The 25540-nt window shown below is 44.7% G+C and overlaps 1 protein-coding gene across 4 annotated transcripts in view; it reads right to left on the bottom strand.

Annotated features, from left to right (window-relative positions):
- GALNT7 (polypeptide N-acetylgalactosaminyltransferase 7) overlaps nucleotides 1-25540 on the bottom strand; it is a 262812-nt gene that overhangs the window by 38711 nt on the left and 198561 nt on the right. For 3 of the 4 annotated variants that reach the window (XM_073577415.1, XM_073577411.1, XM_073577400.1), the window contains exons 5-7: nucleotides 22638-22717; nucleotides 16904-17086; nucleotides 4475-4592 (exon numbers count right to left, since the gene is read on the bottom strand). In XM_073577415.1, the coding sequence (XP_073433516.1) occupies nucleotides 4475-4592; nucleotides 16904-17086; nucleotides 22638-22717 (381 nt within the window). Of the gene's footprint in view, nucleotides 1-4474; nucleotides 4593-16903; nucleotides 17087-17245; nucleotides 17429-22637; nucleotides 22718-25540 lie in introns of all 4 variants that reach the window. The other variant, XM_073577405.1, reaches the window with a different exon arrangement.

Raw genomic sequence — 25540 nt, 5'->3', positions numbered from 1 at the left:
GGGGGGCTGTTAATTCAGCCTTACCTTCTTCTTGACATTTTGATTATGTCACTGGGGTCTATATGCTTAATAGAATGAAATGATGTGGTTGCACCTACTCCTCTGTAAGTCAACACTGGGCAGAAATGCTGCAGACTTGTAAGTAAACTCCACAGCAGGTTTCAGTGCCAGAAATTTATAGTTTCATCATCATCATCATGTTGTTTATAACCCTGAAAATGTTAGACAATTAATGCTGTAACATATATAGTTGGAACTCCAAATCCTCAGCTAAGAAAAAGTTTTAGAAAAAAAAAGCGAATTGCCATCAGCCACCGATGGACGACATCATACACTGCACATAGCGCCTCACTTCCCTCAATGATAGCTTTGTGCAGCCACAGAACTATTTCTTTAATCTGTATCTCTACAAAGAATATGGAGCTTCTGTATCAAAAATAAAGAGCTTCATTGCTATAAAAGGTATATAAAGAACTAATCAACAACATGAGGGTGTTCACTCACTCACGGTATGGTTTTATAAGCTTTTGTTGGGATGTTTCATAATTCAAATAATTGGATAATCTAGCATTTCTCGGGCCTCAACAATGGAGTTTATTGCAAATTGCATGTAAATTATATAGCGTTCTGCCTTTCCTGGATCTACGCAAGATCTTACAATAAAAGGTGTAAATGATTGCTTTGCTTCTGAATTTTCACTCCTTCCTGCTGCCTGCTATGGCGTTCCGTTACATGCCCCTTGTGAGCTGTGGGGATACAGACAATACAGCAGCTTGCTACAATTTACATACAGAAGACTTATTGTTAACTGCCGTAATTATAACTCAGAGCTACGAGATGTTGAAGATTTCTATTTTTTACCACAAAAAAACACCAAATAATTTGCTTTTAAAAAAAGGATGAGCAACTAGCGAAAGAGACAGCCACTAGAATTCCTGTCGGAAAAGCGTAATCCACACTAGCGGTCCTACTCGCATTAAAATGACATCGGCACAGCTCTGACACTTGCCCGATCTTCAGCATTTACAGAAAGTTTACAAAAGCCTTGTTTTCTGTCAGTTACAGCCACTATGTTGGCGCTTTGGTCAATCAATGTGTGAAAAGATATGTGTGGTCACACTGGACCAGACCTTGGCGCTCAGCCCAAGAATCCAAACTATTCCAGTGTTCAAAGTCAGTAAAAGCAGGTGAAGAGATCTGAATCAGAGATTCTGGCTGCACACAGAGCAATATACACTGCTCAAAAAAAGAAAGGGAACACTCAAATAACACACACTAGATCTGAATGACTGAAATATTCTCATTGAATACCTTGTTCTGTACAAAGTTGAATGTGCGGACAACACTCACAAAAATCATCAATGGAAATCAAATTTATTAACAAATGGAGGCCTGGATTTGGAGTCGCACACAAAATTAAAGTGGAATGTAATGTGTTATGATTGAGTCACCGTAGGAGGCAGACACAAAAATAGAAGCTACGTCCAGAAAACCAGAGAAGTTGGCAACTATCAGATTGCAGACCCCTGAACCTATCAACACAACTAGCAGTAGCCGTGGGGGGTTCCTACGATGCCCTAGACCTCTCGATCACAGCCGGAGAGATAAATAGCCTAAAGACAGAAAAGGAAATCTAAACTGCCCCAGAGCAGACCCCAAAGTAAAAGGCAGCCCCCAACATATAATGACGGTGAAGCAAGATGAAAAAACACTCACACAGATAGAAAGATAGGCTGAGCAAACAATGGGGCCCAAGCTAACTAAACAGAACAGGAAAGGAAGGTTGCTGTCTGCAATCTGCCAAAACCCTATCAAAGACATAAGCCAACAAGCTGATATGGAAAAAGACCCAGAAGCAGCTAGGCTTCAAAAACTAAATCAGCACTCAGGTATTTTCAGAAGACAGAGCTAAAGGAATTCAGCACACCCCAGCAGGGAATGGCAGAAATCCAGAAAAACAAAGCAAAACAAAGTCAAAGCACTAATGCAAAAAGCCGAGCAGAAAACTTAGCTTTAGAAGAGCAGGAATTCAGACTGGTCTCAAAGGATCCCACAGAGAAATCACCCGCAGGGCAGAAGGGCGTCGGCAGCCTTATATCCAGTCAGTAACTCCACTCAGCCAGTCATCATCATCAGGTTCAGGTGTTTGATAATCAGGCTCACTACCTTTCTTTACCAGAAGAGGGAGTTCCTCGGGCCTCAGTAGTGAAGGGGAAAATGAACTCACAACAGTAATGTCCTTAAAACAAGTCAAAATGAGGCTCAGTATTTTGTGTGGCCTCCACGTGCCTGTATAACCTCCCTACTGTACAAAGCCTGGGCATGCTCCTGATGAGGCGGCGGATGGTCTCCTGAGGGATCTCCTCCCAGACCTGGACTAAAGCATCCACCAACTCCTTTACAGTCTGTGGTGCAAAATGACGTTGGTGGGTGGAGCGAGACATGATGTCCCAGATGTGCTCAATCGGATTCAGGTCTGGGGAACGGGCAGGCCAGTCCATAGCTTCAATGCCTTCATCTTGCAGGAACTGCTGACACACTTCAGCCACATGAGGTCTGGCATTGTCTTGCATTAGGAGGAATCCAGGGCCAACCGCACCAGCATATGGTCTCACAAGGGGTCTGAGGATCTCATCTCGGTACCTAATGGCAGTCAGGCTACCTCTGGCGAGCACATGGAGGGCTATGCGGCCCTCCAAAGAAATGCCACTCCTCACCATTACTGACCCACTGCCAAACCGGTCATGCTGAAAGATGTTGCAAGCAGATCGCTCTCCACAGCGCCTCCAGACTCTGTCACGACTGTCACATGTGCTCAGTGTGAACCTGCTTTCATCTGTGAAGAGCACTGGGCGCCAGTGGCGAATTTGCCAATCCTTGTGTTCTGTGGAAAATGCCAAGCGTCCTACACAGTGTTGGGCTGTGAGCACAACACCCATCTGTGGACGTCGGGCACTCAGACCATCCTCATGGAGTCGGTTTCTAACCATTTGTGCAGACACATGCACATTTGTGGCCTGCTGGAGGTCATTTTGCAGAGCTCTGGCAGTGCTCCTCCTGTTCCTCCTTGCACAAAGGCTGAGGTGGCGGTCCTGCTGCTGGGTTGCTGCCCTCCTACAGCCACCTCCATGTCTCCTGGTGTACTGACCTGTCTCTTGGTAGCGCCTCCAGCCTCTGGACACTACGCTGACAGACACAGCAAACCTTCTTGCCACAGCTCGCATTGATGTGCCATCCTGGATGAGCTGCACTACCTGAGCCACTTGTGTGGGTTGTAGAGTCCGTCTCATGCTACCACGAGTGTGAAAGCACAACCAACATTCAAAAGTGACCAAAATATCAGCCAGAAAGCATTGGTACTGAAATGTGGTCTGTGATCCCCACCTGCAGAACCACTCCTTTATTGAGTGTGTCTTGATAATTGCCAATAATTTCCATCTGTTGTCTATTCCATTTGCACAACAACATGTGAAATCGATTGTCAATCAGTGTTGCTTCCTAAGTGGACAGTTTGATTTCACAGAAGTTTGATTTACTTGGAGTTTATTTTTTTGAGAAGTGTATATAGCTGTATATTTCTAGACACACAGCTTATAATCTATATCAAACATACTTTTGCACATTCTTTATTATCTAGTAATTTGGATGCCTAAATGCCTTATGTATGTGGCCTTTAGAGGAGTTCTTTATCGGTTTAATGATGAAGAACGGTATCGTGCAATATCCATACAAAGGTTCCTTCCTCACTGAGCTGTATATGCAAACCTGATTTTTCAGCTTTTGCTTTATTTCCACTGGGAAAATCATCATCCATAAAGAATCCGATGGAGCATGTGTCACAGAGAGGGTACCAAGCCCCATAGCAGGACATCAGCACTGTATTACGGATCAGTACATCACTGCACTAGCTTACTTGACAGTTCAGTCTTCTAAAATTGAAGCCACAAACAACAAGTTGAACATTCATTTGTCTGTTATACTTGGAAAAAATATAAATCCTCAAAGTTGTATTTATCTGTGAAGAATAAAGTGACATTGTGTAATACGTTTGTAATGGGTGATGCTGCGATAGATGGGTGTTGAGACTTCCACACTTTAGGTAAAAGTCAGCCCAGCCTGAAGATTTCAGAGTGATCGGCTAACCATCTAATGTGCATGGAAGGAACACCCGATGTTACCCCTAACTATGGCTTCAGAGAAGAGAAGGATCCAGCCATTGGAATTTCAACAGCCATACCTTTCAATCAATGTGTAGATAAGCCATTGCTGCTGGCCCGAACGTCCTTATGTATGGAGGCATCGGGAGAGATGGCCGTCAGCCAAACGACTGTTCGGTCAACAAATAACTATAGTGTGTTTGGCTGGGCGTCCTGCTGACACTTCAGGGGATATACTATACTGTACACACCATCAGTACCATTACGAAGTAGGCTGCTTACATATCCATAAACTAAGCTTCTTAAGTCTATGGTACCTTGTAGGAAATTTCAAAGTTCTCTCCTCCCCAGATCTGAAGACCCGGGTCATAAAGACCCAACTCGAAGAAGAACTCTCTTTCGATGGCAAACAATCCTCCGGCCATAGCGGGAGACCTAAATGAGAAATGCATTTAATAAGCTTTTGACTTGGGTTATAATAATGTGAAAATGATTAAAATAGGAAGCCAATTAATAACAAGACAAAATAATTAAAGCAAGAGAGTGGAGAATATCCATAAGAGTGAAGCGAAGAATGCTGAGGAAGACAGAGCGGCAAGCCATAAGACAAAGAGGAAGGCGGAAGCAATGGGAGCTATTCTAGTGGAATGATTCCTAACCTATAATGACCCTTGCTAATCTTTATATTAAATCCTGATCCTTTTGGTTTCTTTTTTAAATAAAAATCACTGAGCATTAAATGTACTATGTTTGCCCATCATTGACAACAATTATATAACTTTTTCTATTTCTGGTAACATTTTTGAGAATGACATGGAACTATGTGGTGAGCTAAAGGTTGAATTAACGTCTAATGAATACATTACAAGAAAAAAGCAGTGTGTGTTACATTGGCTCTCTTCAGTCTACTCTGTTCCATTAGACGTCTTCTTTTTACCCCAGACCCAGCCAGGCTACTGAAAGACTCGATTTATGGTGCACAACTGCGATAAGGACTCTTCCCTAGCTATACAGTCTTCACATATGCAACGGTTACGGCTGGAATATGTTTTTGTGGAATCACTTTGTAGTGACAAGATATGGCCAATGCAATCAGCAAAAAACCACCATGGTTACTTACCAGTAGCCGTTTTTTCCGGAACCCATGACAGCACACCTGAGAGAGGGATCCGCCCCGCCAGGACAGGAACCTACTGAGATATAAGGGGCGGCACCTCTCCCCCGCTTCAGTTGGTTACAGAGCATTGAGAGGACTTCCCGGTTAGTTACATGATAATCCAACACCACATCACCCAAATGCACCCTACTTAATCGTACACACCATACGGTGAAAAAGGGGGGGGATATACGGGTGCTGTTATGGGTTCCGGAAAAACCGGCTACTGGTAAGTAACTATGGTGGTTTTCCCTTCACCCATGACAGCACACCTGAGAGATTTTTTGGAGACTTCGAAACACCTTAGGGAGGGACCACCGCTTGCAGCACCCTTCTACCAAAGGTTAAGTCAGCAGAGGAAGATAGATTTAATCTATAGTGCTTAAAGAAGGTTGAAGGTGAGGCCCAGGTAGCGGCCTTACAAATCTGTTCAATCGATACCTCTGCCTTTTTTAGCCCAGGAGGTCGCCACAGCTCTGGTGGAATGAGCCTTAATGCCATCAGGAATCGGAACACCATTAGCTGAGTAGGCTACACTAATGGCCTCCCTAATCCATCTAGCAATGGTCCCTTTTGAAACCCCATAGCCTTTCCTGGCACCCTGAAAAGCTACGAATAGGCACTGGGACCTCCTCCACTGGCTAGTGACTGTTATGTATTCTAACAGAGCTCTCTTGACATCCAAACTATGGAATTTTTCCTCCCCCAAATTTTTTGGATTCTCGCAGAAGGATGGGAGGACAATCTCCTGACCCCGATGGAAATCTGATGCTACCTTAGGCAGATAAGCAGGGTCTGTTCTTAACACCACCCTATCCTGAAAAACTTGTGTATAGGGTGGATTTACCGAGAGAGCCTGCAAATCGCTTATTCTACGGGCCGATGTAAGGGCCACTAAAATGATCGTCTTTAGAGTCAGAAACTTTAGGGGTAGCTGATGTAACGGCTCATACGGTTCCTTTGTAAGGGCCTCTAGTACTAGTTTTAAATCCCAGGGTGCTATTCTGGGTATTGGGATAGGCCTAGCCCTATGGCAGGATTTAATGAACCTGGCTACCCATCTATTTGCTGCCAAGTTGCAGTTGTAGAGCGCCCCTAGTGCAGACACCTGAACTTTAAGAGTGTTTACCGCTAACCCCAGCTGCAACCCTGATTGTAAAAACTCCAAGATGGCACTAATCGGGGGTTCTTGTTCTAACGGCTTACCTAGGAACTTTTTCCATGTTCTGCCGTAGATGTTAGTCGTCACCGATTTCCTACTTTTAAGCAGGGTGGCCACCAACCCGGGGGAGAACCTTCTATCTATTAAAAGCGACCTTTCAAATTCCATGCCGTCAGATGGAATCCTTTGACCTGAGTGTGGAATATTGGGCCTTGAGCTAGTAGGTTCGAGATTTCCAGCAGAACCCATGGATCGGAGAGGGACATTCTTTATAGTAGAGAAAACCAGGGCCTTTTCGGCCAAAATGGGGCTATTAGAGTCACCCTGGCTTGATCGTTTCTGATCTTCTTGACAACTGTTGGGATCAGAGCCACTGGGGGGGGGAACGCATAAGCTAGCCTGAAGTTCCACTGAATGTGCAATGAGTCCACTGCCCAACGCTTTTCCCTTGGGTTTAGAGAGCAAAACCTGTTTGCCTGGGTGTGCTTGTTGGCAAAGAGGTCTATCACTGGTTTCCCCCAAAGCTGCGTTATTTTTTGAAAAAAGGACCGATTTAGCGCCCAGTCTCCTTGCCTCAGAGTATTGCGGCTCAGGAAATCTGCCTCTATGTTTTCTGCCCCCTTTATGTGCAAGGCTGTTAAGGAGAGTAGATGTTGCTCTGCTCAGAATGTCGCTCGCCGCTTTCATTAGGGAGTGTGATCTCGTCCCTCCTTGGTGGTTGATGTGCGCCACTGTTACTTTGTTGTCCGACATGATGCGGACATTGCGACCCTTGAGTAGCGGAATGAAGTGACTTAGAGCTTTGTTTCCTGCCCACAGTTCTCTCAGGTTGGAAGATGCCCCCATTTCTTGAGGCGTCCAGGAGCCCTGGCCTACATGACCCCCTAGGTGTGCCTCCCACCCCGAGGAGCTTGCATCTGTTAGAATCACATCTGTCGTCTGTCTTTCCCAAGGTATTCCTGAGGCCAGGTTTGTACCGTCCAGCCACCAGTTGAGAGAGTCTCTGGTTTGTAAGGAAAGCTCCAGCTTTCCTTCTAAATGCCCTCTTAGCGATCTTTGTGCTGATAGCATCTCTCCCTGGAGTTGTCAGGTGTGAAATTGAGCCCATCTGACCGCCGGAATACAGGACGTCAGGGTACATAGTAGAGACATCGCCTTTCTCAATGTCATATATGGTTGATTTCGGGCAGCCAAAGCCAGATTCTGTACCTTCTCTATTTTGGTATCTGGGAGTAGACACGCCTGCCGTTCTGAATCCTGGATAAATCCCAGGAAGGTCTGTTTTTTTAGGGGTTGTAGTTTTGACTTTTTGAAATTTATTATCCACCCTAATTCTTGTAAGGTGTCGGTCACCCAGCTCAACTGTGCCGTGCAGTGGTCCTCTGAGCTGCCCACTATAAGGAAATCGTCCAAGTATGGTATTATGACCGCATCGTGAATCCGGAGGCAGGCTGTCACCTCCCCTATGACTTTGGTGAAAACCCTCGGGGCTATGGATATGCCAAATGGAAGAGCTCTGAATTGGAAATGCCTCAGTACGCCTTGGATATAAAGAGCTACCCTCAAGTATTTTTGGTAATCTGGAGAGATAGGGATGTGATAATATGCATCCTTTAAATCGACTACGGCCATAAAACAATCTTGATGTAGTAGCTTTACGGCCGTAGCCACTGACTCCATCTTGAAGGTTTGGTTTTTTATCCACCAATTGAGCAGTCTGAGGTTTATAATCGTCCTGAAAGATTGATCCGGTTTCTTTATCAGAAAAAGGGGGGAATAGAACCCACTTCCTTCCTGTGTGTTTGGGACTTCGTAAAGTACCCGCTTGTCTATCAGGTTCAGTATCTCTGCTTCCAAGGCCAACTGTTCTTCGGTTACCTTCCTGATAGGTGTAATGACAAACACGGCTTTTGGCCGGCGAACAAAGGGGATTCTCAGGCCTTCTCTTAAGATGCCCAGGATCCTGGTATTGGAGGAGATCTTTTCCCAGGCCTGGAAAAAGAGCGCCAATTTCCCCCCCACTGGAACACTGGCATCATTGTGGCGATTGGCGATTTCTTAGAGGTGGAGGTGCCCCCACCAAACATAAATCCCGACTCTTTTTTCCTTTTATCCTCCCATCTTCTCCTGTCAGCCGGAGGACGCCCTCTATTGAATCTTCCCCTCCGAAAGGGCTGTCTTCTTTGTTCCGTCGGGAACCTGGGGAAGCCTTTCTTCCTATCGCTTGCCTTCTCCAGGATATCGTCTAAGTTCTTGCCGAATAAGAACCGACCATCGCAGGGGAGAGAGCACATTTTAGCTTTAGACTGCAGGTCACCCGGACAGCCTTTAAGCCATAACGCGCGTCTGGCAGCATTTGATAATCCTGCTGCCCTAGCTGTCAACCTCATAGAGTCCGCCGAGGAATCTGCCAAAAAAGCTGCTGCCCCATGCAAGAGATACATATCTGCTAATATCTTCTCTCTTGGGACCTTAGATGCTAGCTTTTCTTCTAACTGCTGCAGCCAGATCATGAGGGAGCGTGCCGGGCAGGTGCCCGCTATCGCTGGCTTTAATCCGCCTGCTGTCGCTTTCCACGTGTGTCTCAAATATGAGTCCGCCTTTTTGTCCAGCGGGTCTCTAAGAACCCCTGAGTCTTCCAGGGGCAGGGTCGATTTTTTTTGAAGACCTGGATACTGCTGCATCTATTTTTGGGACTTTGTCCCATATCTCTGCATCCTTGTGCTCAAAGGGGTATCGTCTCTTAGAGGTGGAGGGAAGGGCCCCTGATCTTTCGGGTTTCCTCCACTCTCTCTCAATAAGCGCCTGGACCTTTTCATTTACTGGAAAGGTCCGTTTTTTCCTTTCTTGCAGCCCCCCAAACATAACATCCTCTAGGGTTTTAGCCGCCTTCCCTTCCTGTAGGCCCATTGTGGTTCTAATGGCCTTCAGGAGAGCATCCACGTCTTCAACAGGGAAACATGGCATACCTCCTGTGTCACTGTCTGAGGAGGATGCCTGTTCCGCTTGAGACAAGGCTGATGAGGAATATGAGGGAGAACTAGGGGGATTTTTCCTACTTTTCCTCCCTTTTTTCAATAGGGTCTTAATTGAACCCTCCATTTCTGACCTAAGGGCCGATATCAAATTGGCTGCGAAACTAGGCGCTTCCTCCGCCATGGTCCGCTGAATGCAAGTGGCGCAGAGATCTTTCTGCCAGTCTCTTGCTAGGGGAGTTTTACATATAGCACAGTCCCTATTATTCTTCTTGCTTCCCGCTTTTTTGGGCCTTTTCTACGGGGTAAAACATACAACAGAGAATCCCTATTAACATAAATGCTAGCATTCACGAAGATCACTCACCACCCGTAATCAAGGGTACCGGACTCGGAGGCTGCGTCGGAGCACGTGACCTGTGCTCTCTGGACCTTGAGGATTCCATGTTTGCGGCCCGAGGGTTGTGAGGGAGGCAGAGACAAGGACCTCTCCTGCTCTGACTCCATTTTCCACCGTCTCCCCTGCCACTGGTCCTTGTTTATATGCAGCATCTGTCCTGGTGGTGTCTCCTCCCCTCCCCCCTGCGACCGCCGGCCGACCGCTTCAGAAAAGCCGGCTGGCGTCGCACCCGGCGCCATGACACTGTCACCTTCTGCTGACGTCAGCCGGCGCACCCATAATCCACTGCGCTGCTGACATCAGCGGCCGGAAAAAGCCTGCGTCTCTCCCCTGCCTCGGGGATCGATATGCGGCACGCGCGAGGGCAGGGCGGCGCGGGCTCCCCGAGCCACTGGGATCCCACCTGTGCCCACACGAACCCGGAGCCCAGGGGAACACCGGGGACTATGCCTCCAGCACCCAACCTGTTCTTCCCACGCCGGGACGGGCCTGGGTCCCTTTTTTTTTTTTTCTTCCTTTTCGCCCTTGACAGGCACCGCCAACAGTGGGATTACTTCCAGGACAGGAACCCAACTGAAGCGGGGGAGAGGTGCCGCCCCTTATATCTCAGTAGGTTCCTGTTCTGGCAGGGCGGATCCCTCTCTCAGGTGTGCTGTCATGGGTGAAGGGAAAAGAGGAGTTGATATAGAAGTCTGGATCTGTTAAAGGGAATCTGTCAGCATGTTTTTGCTATATAATCTGAGGACAGCATACGCTACCAGATAGGACACTGACTTCAAGGATGCGTCACTTTACTTGCTGTGTGCTGTTTACTTACAATGAAAGTTTTAATCACTAGGAGATAATCACTGCCTAGACTACAGTAACGTGTGAGCCCTGGTCCGACCACGGCCTCTCCTCTGATAAACAGCTCGCTGTCAATAGACAATGTACATAGAGAGCCTGGTGTGGGCGAGGACTGCTTTCTGAGCTCTGCTATATGCTGCATCTAAGAACTCTTGATTGTGTACTACGGCTGCACACAGTAAACTAAGTGATACATCGCTGCAATCAGGCTCACTTGCCATATATTATGCTCTCAGATTAAATAGCAAAAAACTGCTGACAGATTCCCTTTAAGTGATCACCCTGGATTGCACCAGAAGGGGGAAGATGCTTATACTACTGGTATTATTCATGCTGTTACTGAACAGAGCAACATACAGGGCCGGACTGGTCATGGGCTGCCTTGTCTGCTACGTTAGCAGAATCACTATTCTCAAGACACCCATACTGTTAAGAGTTGTGACAAAGCACAAAGTCATAGACTGACACATACGCCAAGAGGCCACGGGTATCATTTGAAATATTGTTCTTGTAGTAAATCTTCCTTTCCTCCATCCACGGTAATATTAGCAGTATCATATCCCATCTGGTGCTTGGGGATGGGGACAGCATGGGCCTGTGTGATTTTAAATGCCAAGGCTCATTTTCAGCCCCAGTCCGTACCTGGCAACATATATATTTAGACATTGGGCACAAGACAAGTCTTGTACTTAACTCCTTTCCTGAGGCTTGCACCTTGCCTTCGCATCTATACTTCTCTGGTTTTCATGTGCATCACGCCCCCGCTCCCCAGGTTTTGTGTCTGTCAGACGACACCTTTCCTTTTTTGCGGTCCCAGACGGAGTTGAAGTCATCTTTCTATATCGGTATTTAATGCTGCCTGTTTGCTCTTTGATGAAATATCTAAAAATAAAGATTTACTCCTCAACTAAAATCTAAAACAACCACCAAGTTTAAGGCTTCTTTTATTTTTGCTGGTCATTTTTACAGCCTCAATGCATTTCTATGGGGCAGCAAAAACTGGCCGCAAAAATTAGTAGGAGTGCCGTGCTCTGTATGGCCCTATTTGCGGCCGTGAAAAAATATCGAGCTTGCTCGTCATTTTTCATGGCTTACGGACACGGCCGCAATGCATTTCAATGGTGCAGCAAAAACAACGGTAGCTTTTTATGGTACCCCGTATTTGCTGATCACCGTTTTTTTCCCTGCTATTTGTTATAACACGTAAAAACGGTGACCCGATAAGGTTTCTTGCAGCCCGTTTTTGCGAGAGACAGCAAAAATCACAGCAATACGGCCCGCAAAAAACCTGACATGTGTAAAAGTAGCCTAAGGCTATGTGCCCAGGTTGCAGAAATGCTGCAGAATTTTCCGCAGCATTTCTGCAACTCCCTGCCGCGGGTAAAACGCATGCGGAATTCGCATGCGTTTTCCCGTAAACCACTAGCGTTTTGCAAGCGTTTTTAGCTTGCAGAATGCTAGCGCTTTCCAGGCGATTTGTAGCATCGCTTGGAAATGTGATTGACAGGTTGCTCACACTTGTCAAGCAAAGTGCTTGACAAGTGTGACCAACTTTTTACTACTGATGCTGCCTATGCAGCATTAATAGTAAAAGATAGGATGTAAAAAATAATAAAAGAAAAAATAAAATAAAAAATAAAATAAAAAAAAAAAAAAAAAAAATCGGGATATACTCACCTTTTGTTGGCCCCCGAAGTTGTCCTGCCTCTCAGCGACTCTGCCGGCAAGCTCCGTTCCCAGGAATGCATCGAGAGAATCACCTCAGATGACGTAGCGGTCACGCGACCGTGACGTTATCTGGGGTGATTTGTGCAATGCATCCCTGGGACCGGAAGATGCTGGTAGCGTGACAGAGGCAGGATGGACTCCGGGGGCCGACAGAAGGTGAGTATATCCCGATTTTTTATTTTAATTCGATTTTTTATAGGAATATGGTACCCAGGGCATGGAGGAGAGTCTCCTCTCCTCCAGACCCTGGGTACCATCCATACATGAAGTGCTCACTTGATGGTGGGCATCAATGCAATCCTATGGCGGCAGAATCGCCGCGATTCCGCAGAAATAATGAACATGCTGCGATTCCGCAGCGGTAGAATCCGCAGCATGGGCACAGCAACTGCGGAACCCCATAGGATTGCATGGGGATGCTATTAGCGGTTTTTAAGCGCTTCCGCTGCAGCAAAAACGCAGCGGAAATGCATAAAAAACGCAACGTGGGCACACAGCTCAAGTGGTAACCGCACCATGTGGCCTCTCTGCCTGGACCCGTTATACTCAGTGTAGTGTACAGTACTGATCTAGTCTTTACAAATGTCTTCACAATATTTACTACTATTACCTCAATAGAAATAGCGGGATATAGCGGCATGATGCAAATGGAATATGGATGGTCATTCATTCTGTAGTCTCCTAAAACCTCTTTAACCATTTCACCAGCTAGGATATATGTAACACGTCTTACTTACCATGGATAAAATATAAGAACTATAGCTAGTGTGATATTAAAGCCCAAATTCTAGGTTTCCCAATACCAGCAGACCCATTACTTCAGTTGCAATATTTAAGGCTCGCTCCCACTGGCATACAACACGGCTGATGTTTTATCAGATAGCACTCAGCCCAATGTTATACTATGGGGCAGAGCAGATCTGATTTTTTTTTTTCTCATGACGAATTGTCATGAGAAAACAACTTCGGCATGCTGCAATAATTAGATCATGCGCACCTATTCAAGTCAATGGGTGTGAGTATAACATCGGACTGCACTCTAATGTCATCCGAGTGCAGTCTGATGTTCACGGACAGAAACAATGGAGAAGTTGGAAAATTAAAGATCTCCACTCCTGTGATGCGATTCGCTCATGCGAGAAAATCAGATTACACTAACATGACACTCAGATCAAACTCTGCCGGAGGTAGATCCGAGTGACATTAGGCCAATCGCCAGATTCTCTCGAGTGTGAGAAAACTCATAGGGTGTAAAAATGTGCACTGGAATATAGATGATTGAGATTTTTGGTCTGTTTAGTTCAGGGGAGTATATGTGCAGGTACACATGGCCATAAGTGGCAGGTCTTATTTTTTGGGGATGTGTTGGGACCTTTTTCCTTTGCATGTGTGAGGGTGCAATCAGGCGGCCGTATAAATCGGACCGACACTTCCATGATTTTCATTTGAAGTATGTGCAGTAAATCATTGTACTATATCTCTCCTTTTTCTCGAGTCACAGTGACATTTGCTTCCACGGGAAAATGGAAGAAACAATTTGCATATTTATCATAAAGGCAACAGGTAGGCAGAGCAGTCAGAAGCTGAAAGGAGGGAAGATCTACTCTGCTAGGCTGGAATCACACTCGGCATTTTTGATGCAGTTTTTGAGCCAAAGTCCAGAGTGGATTAAAGTGAATGGGTAATAAAAAGTACGGATTTCTCCTTCCACCTAAATCTACTTCCGGTCTAGGATCAAACACTGGTTGTGTGACTCCAGCCTGAGGCAGTAAACCAGTAGAAGGAAGCCACTAGTCACCAATAGTCTGCGACTGGCAAAGAGAACTTGCAGTGGCCGAGGTTCACTGCTAGCAACCTTGCCAGGAAGGGGAAGCAACTAGACCCACTTAGCCAGAAATAAATGCATATGAAATTAGTATATGCATCATATAGAAATCATTTCACCTCAAAACACACTTTATCAGGTTACCAGATCTCCCAATACAATCTGTATACTTTATTAAATAGATGTCTTAGACCAGATAAGGCTGATGTACTTGCTTTGAAAATCCATGCGAAAATGGTTGCATAATGCTTGGTAAAAGTTTCCAGTCTTAATAATAAAATGAGCTGTTTCGCTCATTTTAATATAAAGATTATACAGCCATTCTGACAGATTTTCAGAGAAAGTACACCAACCTCAACAGGTCTAAGAGATCTATTTAAAGGGAATCTGTCAGGTCCCTCATGCCTTCCAACCCAGCAGCATTCACTTATTTCTGAGTAAATTCCCTGCCTTACCAGCTCTGTATAATGATTTTCTGTAAAAACTAGGTTTTAAAAAAGCATTTACCATATACTGTCCCCGATGGCTATGCGAATACTGGATTTGACTATTCATTGGGGTGTTAGTTGCCCTCTTTCCATGTTATCACGCCCCTGTGGGCCTCGTCACATCATTTGCAGAGCAGTCATCGCCAGTTCCTACAAATCTTGCGCATGTGTGCAGCACATTTTGGCAGCGTCACTGCACCTGGATGTGAGCTTCCCGACCTCAGAGGCGCACTGCGCATGACCAGAAGCCATCTTCTGAACCTTCAGTCACTGGCATTGCACCTTTGAAGCCGGAGAACCATACACCCAGCTTCTGAGGTGCACCGCGCATGACTGAAGGTTCAGAAGATGGCTTCTGTGATGCTGCCGAAATGAGCAGCGCACGTGCGCGAGATTTGTAGGAGCTGGCGAGGACGACCAGGGAATTTACTCAAACATGTGAATGCTGCTGGGTTGGAGGGCATGGGGGGGGACATGACAGGTTCCCTTTTACAGTATGGGAGGTTTGTGCTGTGAAATCTGGTGACAGATCTGCTGTTAATAGTGCAGATATATTAACTCTTTACATGACATTATTAGAGGATTTGTCTGGTACTGCTCACGTCAGCTTCAGGAGTAGCGTGGTTCCGATGAGCTCACGTCTACAGATGCCTGCTGGAACATTTGCACCATTGGTAGGTAGGGGTGAGTAGGCTAGGTACACGATACCTGATCACGCTCGTGCCACGCCAGGTATCTGTAGACCTGACGTCATCAGTGTTTTTCCTGATACAGATGTGAGTGGCACAGGAGTCACCTTCTCATTATCTACACAGAATGCAGATAAGGAAATATCAGAATGTTTGATTATTCTTAGAATTTCCATTAGGTCATGTTAGCATATTATGTTGCACAGACTAGGATACATGGTGATGCAAGAGACATAGGAAAGAACAATGTTTCATTTCCTATTACATGTAATTTAACATCAATATATTAACATTAAAGAAGAAGTGCACTTATAGGGGCAGTCCCAGACTTCGCTATTGATAGCCTATCCTTAAAATGGGTCATCAATGTCAGATTGATGGGAGCTGAGCGGCTGTGCTTGTGAACGGTGGTCACTTTGCAGTGTACTGAACTGTGGCAGCCACCACTTTTCTAACAATAGACCACCGACATCTAAGTGCTGGACAACCCCTTTAAGTTCACCTTGTGACATGTGATATAAAACATCCAGTCGATGACACTGGTGATGGTCTGGAAATAAAACCTGGCTTGAGCGTTTTACCTCTCACCAATGTATCCACTGACATTCTTATATGACATTTTTATACATTTCCACTTTAATGCTCAATTCCCAGAAAATGAAAATTTCCAGTAATGTAAGTCCTTAGGTGGCTCCATTGTTTAAAGTTTTTTTCCTTCCATTCAGCCATGTCTTTGAGAATGTCCCCAATGGGTAAGAGCCACTAATAAGATGTGTAAAGTGGCTGTAATGGAGGGCATTAGTGATTTTCACCTGTTATGATGGCCTCAGACATAATGTAGCTTTCAGTCACCAATTGTTCAGGTGACCGCTGTCAAATTGGGCAAGAAGCTCCTGGCAATACGCTTATCTCCCAGAAACATATACTGTAGTATATTAAAATCGGAGATGTCTACTCCCTTTTTTTTTTTTGTCTCTGATGGGTGCAAACGTCAGACCGTGAGTGTGAAATGCGTGGGTTCACCCACTGTTTGCACCATGTTTGACTCTTAAGTCCAGAGGTATAGCTGGAAATAATTCCTGCATCTAATGCCTTAAATCGCACATAGTGCCTCAAAAAAGAATGTTTTCTTGCAAAAACTCAATGCATAAAAGATCAATAGGTAACACTTGTCTATACAAATGAGGCCATATGGATACATCTGGTTTATGTGCCAGGAGCGCTTTCACTGCATACACCAAACGGGGAGGAAAAACAATGTGAACAGAGTCTTACCTATGTAGGAGAGCAAAATAACTGAAAATGGCTGAAAAGAGCAGAAAAAAACCTTCAAACAAAGAGTAACTCAAGAACCCATCCTATTAATTTGGGTTATATTCAGTGTAATAAAAGAATGGCGGCTAAGTGGAACTAAAGCAGAAGGCTGATAGATGGAATTAGACATACTGTAACTCAGCGGATCAGTACATTATATTACCGATAAGGTTCAGATTTTGTTTTTCTCATATCCTTTTCTTTTTGGGTCAAAGGCACCCGCTTCCATAGCATACTCCAATCCCATGCTCCTCTAGCATACCCATCTTCATCACCTCCCCCTTGTGGTATTAAATGATAAGTGTTGCCATCTATGACATCTATCAGTGGTACAGTGCATGCGGTTCTGCGGAGTGAGGTTGATGATGGATGAAGAATTGACACGAAGCAAACACACGCGAACAGAACGAGAATGGAGGAAAATCGGTGGGGGAAAAAAAGGGACAAAAACAGAAAACTTTTTTTAGACAAACATAAACATAATAGATAAAATCACATTCTTTACCAATACGGTTCAGTTCTATGCTTGCGTTTGGCCTTTTCTCTGTCGCTCAATGGAATTCGTTTCCATAACATGCTCCAATCCCAGGCCCCTCGAGCAAAACCATCGCTATCCCCACCTTGCTGTGGCTCAATGGTATAAACACTGCCATCAATGTAATCTATTAATGGAACAGTACAAGCAGTTCTGCCAGGATTCCAGGAGGGAAAACCAATTCACAACAAGAAAAGACACGCAAAATTAGACATAAAACAAGGAAAGCAAATTCATTAGACAATAGCAAAGGCTATAAAGAAACACAAATCTCAAAAACTAAGTTTTGTGCATACATTGTGCATGTTAAAACGCAGGGATATTATTGAATGGCTTGACATTTGGAAAAAATATCATGAAAGTCACAGTTATGATCAAAATAGACCTGGAAAAATAACATTGTTGCAATCAATTAACATTTTATTGCATAAAAAAATATGAGTGTATCCAGCTGCGATTTGTAATGTGGTAATGTTTGATACATTTACCACTATACCCCCTTGACTTAGATGCAATTGAGCAAAGATTCGCAGGACCCTGGCCACACTGGTAGTCTGTGGTCAATGGGCCAGAGGGCTGTGAACCTCCTACAACTTACTGGCATCCTTCGGTGCCTTTTCTGCTTAGTAGACTCAATTTATGGGATGCTATGTAATGATGTCCCAAGGTCTACTATTCAGAAGAATCTCCATGGAAGTCGGTAGGCAGGAGGAGGTTAGCAGGGTCAAGGATCAGTGGCCACGGGCATCATTACATTGCATGAGGTCACACCGGGCCTACCAACCAGAAGAGGCGTCAGGGATGTTTGCAGGGAAGTACAAGGTTTGCAGGGCTCTGGTTAAGGCAGCAGAGACTACTGGTGTGGCCACTGGACTAGGAATTTATGATTCTTTTTGTCTAACCCTAGGATACCATCATGAGTGACTAACAAGACTGTATTATTTTTTACCTAATAGTTTTTACATAAAAGTCTACTTAAAACAAAATGTCAGACTGTGTTGGGAATATGTGTACAAATAAAAACACATGGGCATCAAAGATTGGACATAACGAGATTAGTTCTGAGTGCCACCTATCAAGCTTGAAGACACCCATACACATTAGATTACAGTTGAACACACTGTTATTGGTGTCTGATCATGTAACATGCTATGGAGGCTTCCAGACTCTCTCCCGACCAATGATGTCACAGGAGAAAGATTGGGAAGCTTGAAGTTTGATGTGTGATGACGGCAGAGAAGCTTCCACCCAAGGCACATGGCTGCAGTGTACTCCACTGAAAAGAAAATAAATTATTCTATGGAAAATCTAGCTTCCTAGGGAATATGCACATCCGGGACAGTCCGATGCGCTTCCTAGAGACAATGCACATCCGGGACAGTCCACCTGCGCTTCCTAGAGACAATGCACATCCGGGACAGTCCGCCTGCGCTTCCTAGACAATGCACAACCGGGACAGTCCGCCTGCGCTTCCTAGAGACAATGCACATCTGGGACAGTCCGCCTGCGCTTCCTAGAGACAATGCACATCTGGGACAGTCCGCCTGCGCTTCCTAGAGACAATGCACATCTGGGACAGTCCGCCTGTGCTTCCTAGAGACAATGAACATCTGGGAGAGTCTGCCTGTGCTTCCTAGACAATGCACAACCGGGACAGTCCACCTGCGCTTCCTAGAGACAATGCACATCCGGGACAGTCCGCCTGCGCTTCCTAGAGACAATGCACATCTGGGACAGTCCGCCTGTGCTTCCTAGAGACAATGAACATCTGGGAGAGTCTGCCTGTGCTTCCTAGACAATGCACAACCGGGACAGTCCACCTGCGCTTCCTAGAGACAATGCACATCCGGGACAGTCCGCCTGCGCTTCCTAGAGATAATGCACATCCGGGACAGTCCGCCTGCGCTTCGTAGACAATGCACATCCGGGACAGTCCGCCTGCGCTTCCTAGAGACAATGCACTTCCGGGACAGTCCACCTGTGCTTCCTAGAGACAATGCACATCCAGGACAGTCCGCCTGCGCTTCCTAGAGACAATGCACAACTGGGACAGTCCGCCTGCCCACATACCTGCTAGATTGTCAGCATATGACTTTTTTGTGGGCTGTGAATTGCATTTAGTAGCACCTTCATATACCACATAAATAACAACCATAGGGCCCCCAAGTTGTGCCACACTTAGGGGTCTCTTTTCTTGTGTAGATGACCGGTACATTGTATGACACAAGCGCTCAATGCAGTACAGTCCTTTCAGCACAATATCGGTGCAGAAAATAAACAGCGATTTCTGCGGCCTTTCAGTCAATCAAATGGCACAACCGTGCAGGAAAATTAACCGCTATACAAATCTCAGCAAAGAATGAATGTTCAACAATAAATGAGAAAAGTAATCAGAGCACATCCATGAAAATAGAACATTCCCAAGAAATCTACATCCCACACTATCGGTAATCAAATGTTGCTTCCAAAAACTCAAAATGAAATTTCCGAGCTTTAACAGGAGTGCCGCGAATCCTATTCCGGGACTATTTTCATTTCTCTTTTGATTTGATTTAAATCTATTCTCTGTCACTGTATAATATGCACATTAAGAAAGCGTTCTTTATGTCGGCAATCAGAACTCAGCACATGATGAATGCCTATTACTTATCTGAGCAGAATATCATCAGTGTTACCAACTCAGCTGAACAGCATGTATCACAGGCCAGGAATGAGCCATGAAAACCAACACACAACCAGTGGTGGAGAAGTCCCCAACACCACTTGTTACCGTATCACCCACCAAGGGCAGGGCAAAATGTATGACGTTGTTCGGTAAACTATGGTTGCAATTTTCAATAGTCCGTCAGCTGGGGGAAGCTGGACAGAGTGGATTGGAGCTGGAGTAAGAGTCAAGCCAGAATCTCTCTCTGAGAAGAGACTGCACAGGCCGTGTGCACCAAACTGCGGGTATCACTGGTTGCCATGCAAAATAGCTGTTGCATTTGCCAGAATTGGGGCTAACTCAGCAGTGTACGAGTAGCCAGGTTCTATTTGGTTTAGTTAGAATGTGGACCAGGCCAGGAATTTTGTGTTTGTGTGTACGGTTTGGTATTGGCACTGTGAATCCAGTGAAAATATATGGCACATTCTTTTGACCCAAGAATCCAGGGTCGGTGTAAATGCTACCTAATGCCTACTTAGAATCATAGAATCGTAGAGTTGGAAGGGACCTCCTGGGCCATCTGGTCCAACCCCCTTCTCAAAGCAGGATTCGCTAAATCATCCCAGTCAGATGTCTGTCCAGCCTCTGTTTGAAGACTTCCATTGAAGGAGAACTCACCACTTCTCGTGGCAGCCTGTTCCACTCATTGATCACTCTAAGTGTCAAAAAGTTTTTTCTAATATCTAATCGGTGTCTCTTCCCATTCAGTTTCATCCCATTGCTTCTAGTCTTTCCTTGTGCAAATGAGAATAAAGTTGATCCTTCTACAATGTGACAGCCCTTTAGATATTTGTAGACAGCTATTAAGTCTCCTCTCAGTCTTCTCTTTTGCAAACTAAACATTCCCAAATCCTGCAACCTTTCCTCATAAGACTTTACCTCTTCAATCGCCAAATCACACCTCTGCTCTGATGTTCCTGTCTACTTCCACAGCAATCGCACGCCATAAATCCTTCACAAGCAGCCATTCACTAGTCTCAGCGGCCGAGTGCCTTATATACCGGCACCATCAATGAGGTCAAAGTCTGGGTGCAGCAGTAAGAGGGCAAATGTTTGGCGAAGATCATCAGAGTGGTCACAACAGAGAGGGGCTTGAAGAGGGGATTATAGTGCTGGTATAGTGTAATGGTTAAGTGAATGGGAGACTGGGGTTTCCCTACGGAAAGAAAAAATTAAATTATATACCAAGGCCGCTAAAACTATAATACCCACTTAGGTGTCTGTTATAGCATAGTGGGTAAAGTGCACAACCACCAATGTGGGAGACTTGGGTTCATATCCTGGCTCTGCACTGTTGAAATAATATACCAGTAGTGGTCCTTGGGCATGACTACTAACACTATAGTGCCTACCTCAATTAAAAAAAAAAAAAAAAAACACGAGCGTGTCACGAACAAAGAGAATCATACCGGCTCGGACGTCGCCTGGATTAACAAGGTCCCCCGTCAGATGTCGAGGAACCAGGGCAATCTGATGATAAATGGGCTACTGGAACAAACCATACATGGACAAGGCAAGATAACCTGGATCTGATGAACTGCTACTATAACTGCAGACCAAATCAGAGAATGAGAGAGGATATATGAAACATATGGGGAAATTCTGAATGTCCTCTAACTGAAAAACAATTAGACACCCAACGTTTCAATGTCATAACGAGAAAGCTATTATCACAACTTGAGATGGAACAACTGCACTGCAGATACACCCCACATGAAGACCTCGAAGAACAACACGTGCAGCCACCTGGAAATCGTGATCCAATCCTGCAACTAGGGAGCACAGCAGCTGATCTGAAACAGAAGATCTTAGATAAACCAAATACCACCAAACCCAAGGAGATCGACAAAACATCACCAGACAGTATGGTAGAAGATGCCAATAGAGCACTTGCATCAATACCTACCACCACCATAACTCAACCTAATAACCTGATCTATGCTACTGCCTCAGCCATCATGGAATTGCTTGGCTATACAACCAGCGAAAACAGAAGTATGTGCCCTCCTTGGAAAAGGAGACAAAGATCAAGGTGACACAAAGGGAAGTCAGCCAACTACAAAGATCAAGAATAAGACCAAATACAAAGCCGTGACCCCAACTAAAGCCCTAGAGACTGCTAAACAAAGGCTCACAGCACTCGCTGCAAGACTAGGGAGAAACACTAGAGAAGCTGAGGCCAAGAAGATAAATGCCTTGTTCTCCAAAGAACCATCCAAGGTGTATTCCCAATTACAGTAACAGCACAAAGGCAGCAACTCCACCAATAGCAGAGATTGAACAACACTGGAGGGACAAATGGGAGAAGGAAAAAACGCACAACAAAAGTGCAATGTGGCTGCAAGATCTGAGAAAGAAACACAGCAACCACCTAGAGCAAGAACCAGTCACCATTACAGGAGCAGACATCCAACAGCGGGTCAAGAACATGAAGAACTGGACAGCACCTGGCATGGTTGTCCACATGTCAGACACACCGTACAATGGCTGATTGCAGCAGCAGCGTGTGCTGCACATTAATGTGTTAGCACTGTAATGCAACCCCTTTAAATATTGTGTAAATTAATGTTTCGTTGTAGCCCAGAATCTGTAACATTTGAAGGTGATGTGCACCCCAGGATTAGAAATATTTTATGTTACAAACAGAGTATACATTACCTGTCTTTGGCTATGGGGGCTATTAGAGGAGCATACCAATTAATTCCCACTTCACAGTGCGCATCGAGATAAATTAAAACCTACAAGAGATCAATATTATATTACAGATGAGAAAATTAATGTAAAGCACTGATGATAAATAAGTGACAAACAAGTAATGTTTGGACATGTTTGTGTTAATAATGTCGGCTCTGAAGAAGAAATACTGCAGTGGTAAATACCGATATTTTGCTGTAGAGAGTGATGTGGTTGGTTAAGCCGCACATTAGGTCTTTACATACTGGGAGGATATACCAGAAAATGGATGCATAGAAATCACACTAGACAAATGATCAAAACTGTCTAATTCTTAGACAGTGCTAAATTAGATTACGCAGTCTTAACATGGGCCAATTTATCAAAGTGGCTCTCACGGCTTTATTAATCTAACTCTCATTTTAATACTGTGTAGTCTAAGTTTACACCACCTATTACTTCACTTTGTGCCTGAAACGTGAGACACAATTTTGGCACATTTTTGTGCAATGTGTCGCCCGATAGACCACGCTGCTCTATGACAAACCACATCCATATGACCACGCCCCCTTGTCAGCCAAGTTGTTAAGTGTGTAAAGCAAATAATTGTAGGTGTTTTTTTTTGCGCAAATGACACTAAAATTGGCTTAATAAATACGCCCCAATGATAACATAATGGAAAGCTAAAAATGTTTAATTGTCTCATCAGTATAAAGATTCTTTTCGCTGTGGTGAATGGAGAAATTTTTTTTTTTTTGTAATTCTTTATTTATGGATTTTTAGAGAAACACTACAAATTATGATTACTGACTAGAGTTGAGCGATACCGTCCGATACTTCAAAGTATCGTATCGGATGGTATCGGCCGATCTTTAAAAAAAGTATCGGTATCGCCGATTCCGATACCGGAAGTCCCATTCAAGTCTATGGGACTTCCGGTATCGGAATAAGAAAAACCCTTTCCTGCCCTTGTACAGCCTCTCTGGGGTCTGTACGGGCCTTTCGGGGGGCTGTGCCGGCCTGCCAGGGGGTCTGTGCAGGCTCCGGTGGTCTGTGCCGGCCTGCCGGGGGGCTGTGCCGGCCTGCCGGTGGTCTGTGCAGGCTCCGGTGGGCTGTGCCGGCCTGCCGGGGGGCTGTGCCGGCCTGCCGGGGGGCTGTGCAGGCTCCGGGGGGCTGTGCCGGCCTGCCGGGGGGCTGTGCCGGCCTGCCGGTGGTCTGTGCAGGCTTCGGGGGTCTGTGCAGGCATCGTCCGATGGGACTACAAGTCCCATCGGGCGATGCCTGCTACCATGACAGTGATTGACACATTAGCCAATGATGGGACAGTAATAGTCCTATCATCCGGCTAATGTGTTGAATGTAAAAAAAAAAAAAAAAAATTACATGCTACATACATACAACATGCATACTACATACATGCTACATTCATACTACATACTACATACATGCTACATACATGCTACATTCATACTACATATATACTACATACATACTACATATATACTACATGCATGCTACATACATACTGCATGCTACATACATACTACATGCTACATACATACTACATGCTACATACATACTACATGCTACATACATACTACATGCTACATACATACTACATGCTACATACATACTACATGCTACATACATACCACATATATACTACATACATACTACATACATACTACATACATACTACATGCATGCTACATGCTACATACATAACACATATATACTACATGCATGCTACATACATAGTACATGCTACATGCATGCTACATACATACTACATGCTACATACTACATATATACTACATGCATGCTACATACATACTACATGCTACATACTACATATATACTACATGCATGCTATATACTACATGCATGCTACATACATACTACATGCTACATACATACTACATATATACTACATGCATGCTACATACATACTACATGCTACATACATACTACATATATACTACATGCATGCTACATACATACTACATGCTACATACATACTACGTATATACTACATGCATGCTACATACATACTACATGCTACATACATACCACATACATACTACATACATGCTACATATATACTACATATATACTACATGCATGCTACATACATACTACATGCTACATACATACTACATATATACTACATACATACTACATGCTACATACATACTACATATATACTACATGCATGCTACATACATACTACATGCTACATACATACCACATACATACTACATACATGCTACATATATACTACATGCATGCTACATACATACTGCATGCTACATACATACTACATACATACTACATGCTACATACATACCACATATATACTACATACATACCACATATATACTACATACATACAATACATTCATACAATACATACATAGACATACAGTACATATAACATAGAGTAACATACTTACCAATACTTGTCACATTGTTCCCCGAAGCCATTGTCTTTTCCGGAATAAATATTAACATAATAAACCACAAAAATACTCACCCACGATCCGAAGCAGTCCACGAGTGTGTCCCACGACGATCTTGGGTAGAGAACTGCAGCATCAGCTGATGCTGCCGTTCTCTACGGGCTGCAGGAATCCAATGACGGAAGGTAGGTATCCTTCCGCACTGTATTCCTCCGCCACTTAAAAAAAAAAAAAGTCCCTAGTCTCACTTTATGCCATTGCTGTGTGGGAACCACACAGCAATGGCATAAAGTGAGACTAGGGACTTTTTTTTTTTTTTTTAAGTGGCGGAGGAATACAGTGCGGAAGGATACCTACCTTCCGTCATTGGATTCCTGCAGCCCGTAGAGAACGGCAGCATCAGCTGATGCTGCAGTTCTCTACCCAAGA

The sequence above is a fragment of the Dendrobates tinctorius genome, unplaced genomic scaffold, assembly GCF_039654945.1.
Source record: "Dendrobates tinctorius isolate UK_male_01 unplaced genomic scaffold, ASM3965494v1 ptg000008l, whole genome shotgun sequence".
Classification (NCBI taxonomy): Eukaryota; Metazoa; Chordata; class Amphibia; order Anura; family Dendrobatidae; genus Dendrobates; species Dendrobates tinctorius.
This window is presented reverse-complemented; position numbering and strand designations above follow the sequence as displayed.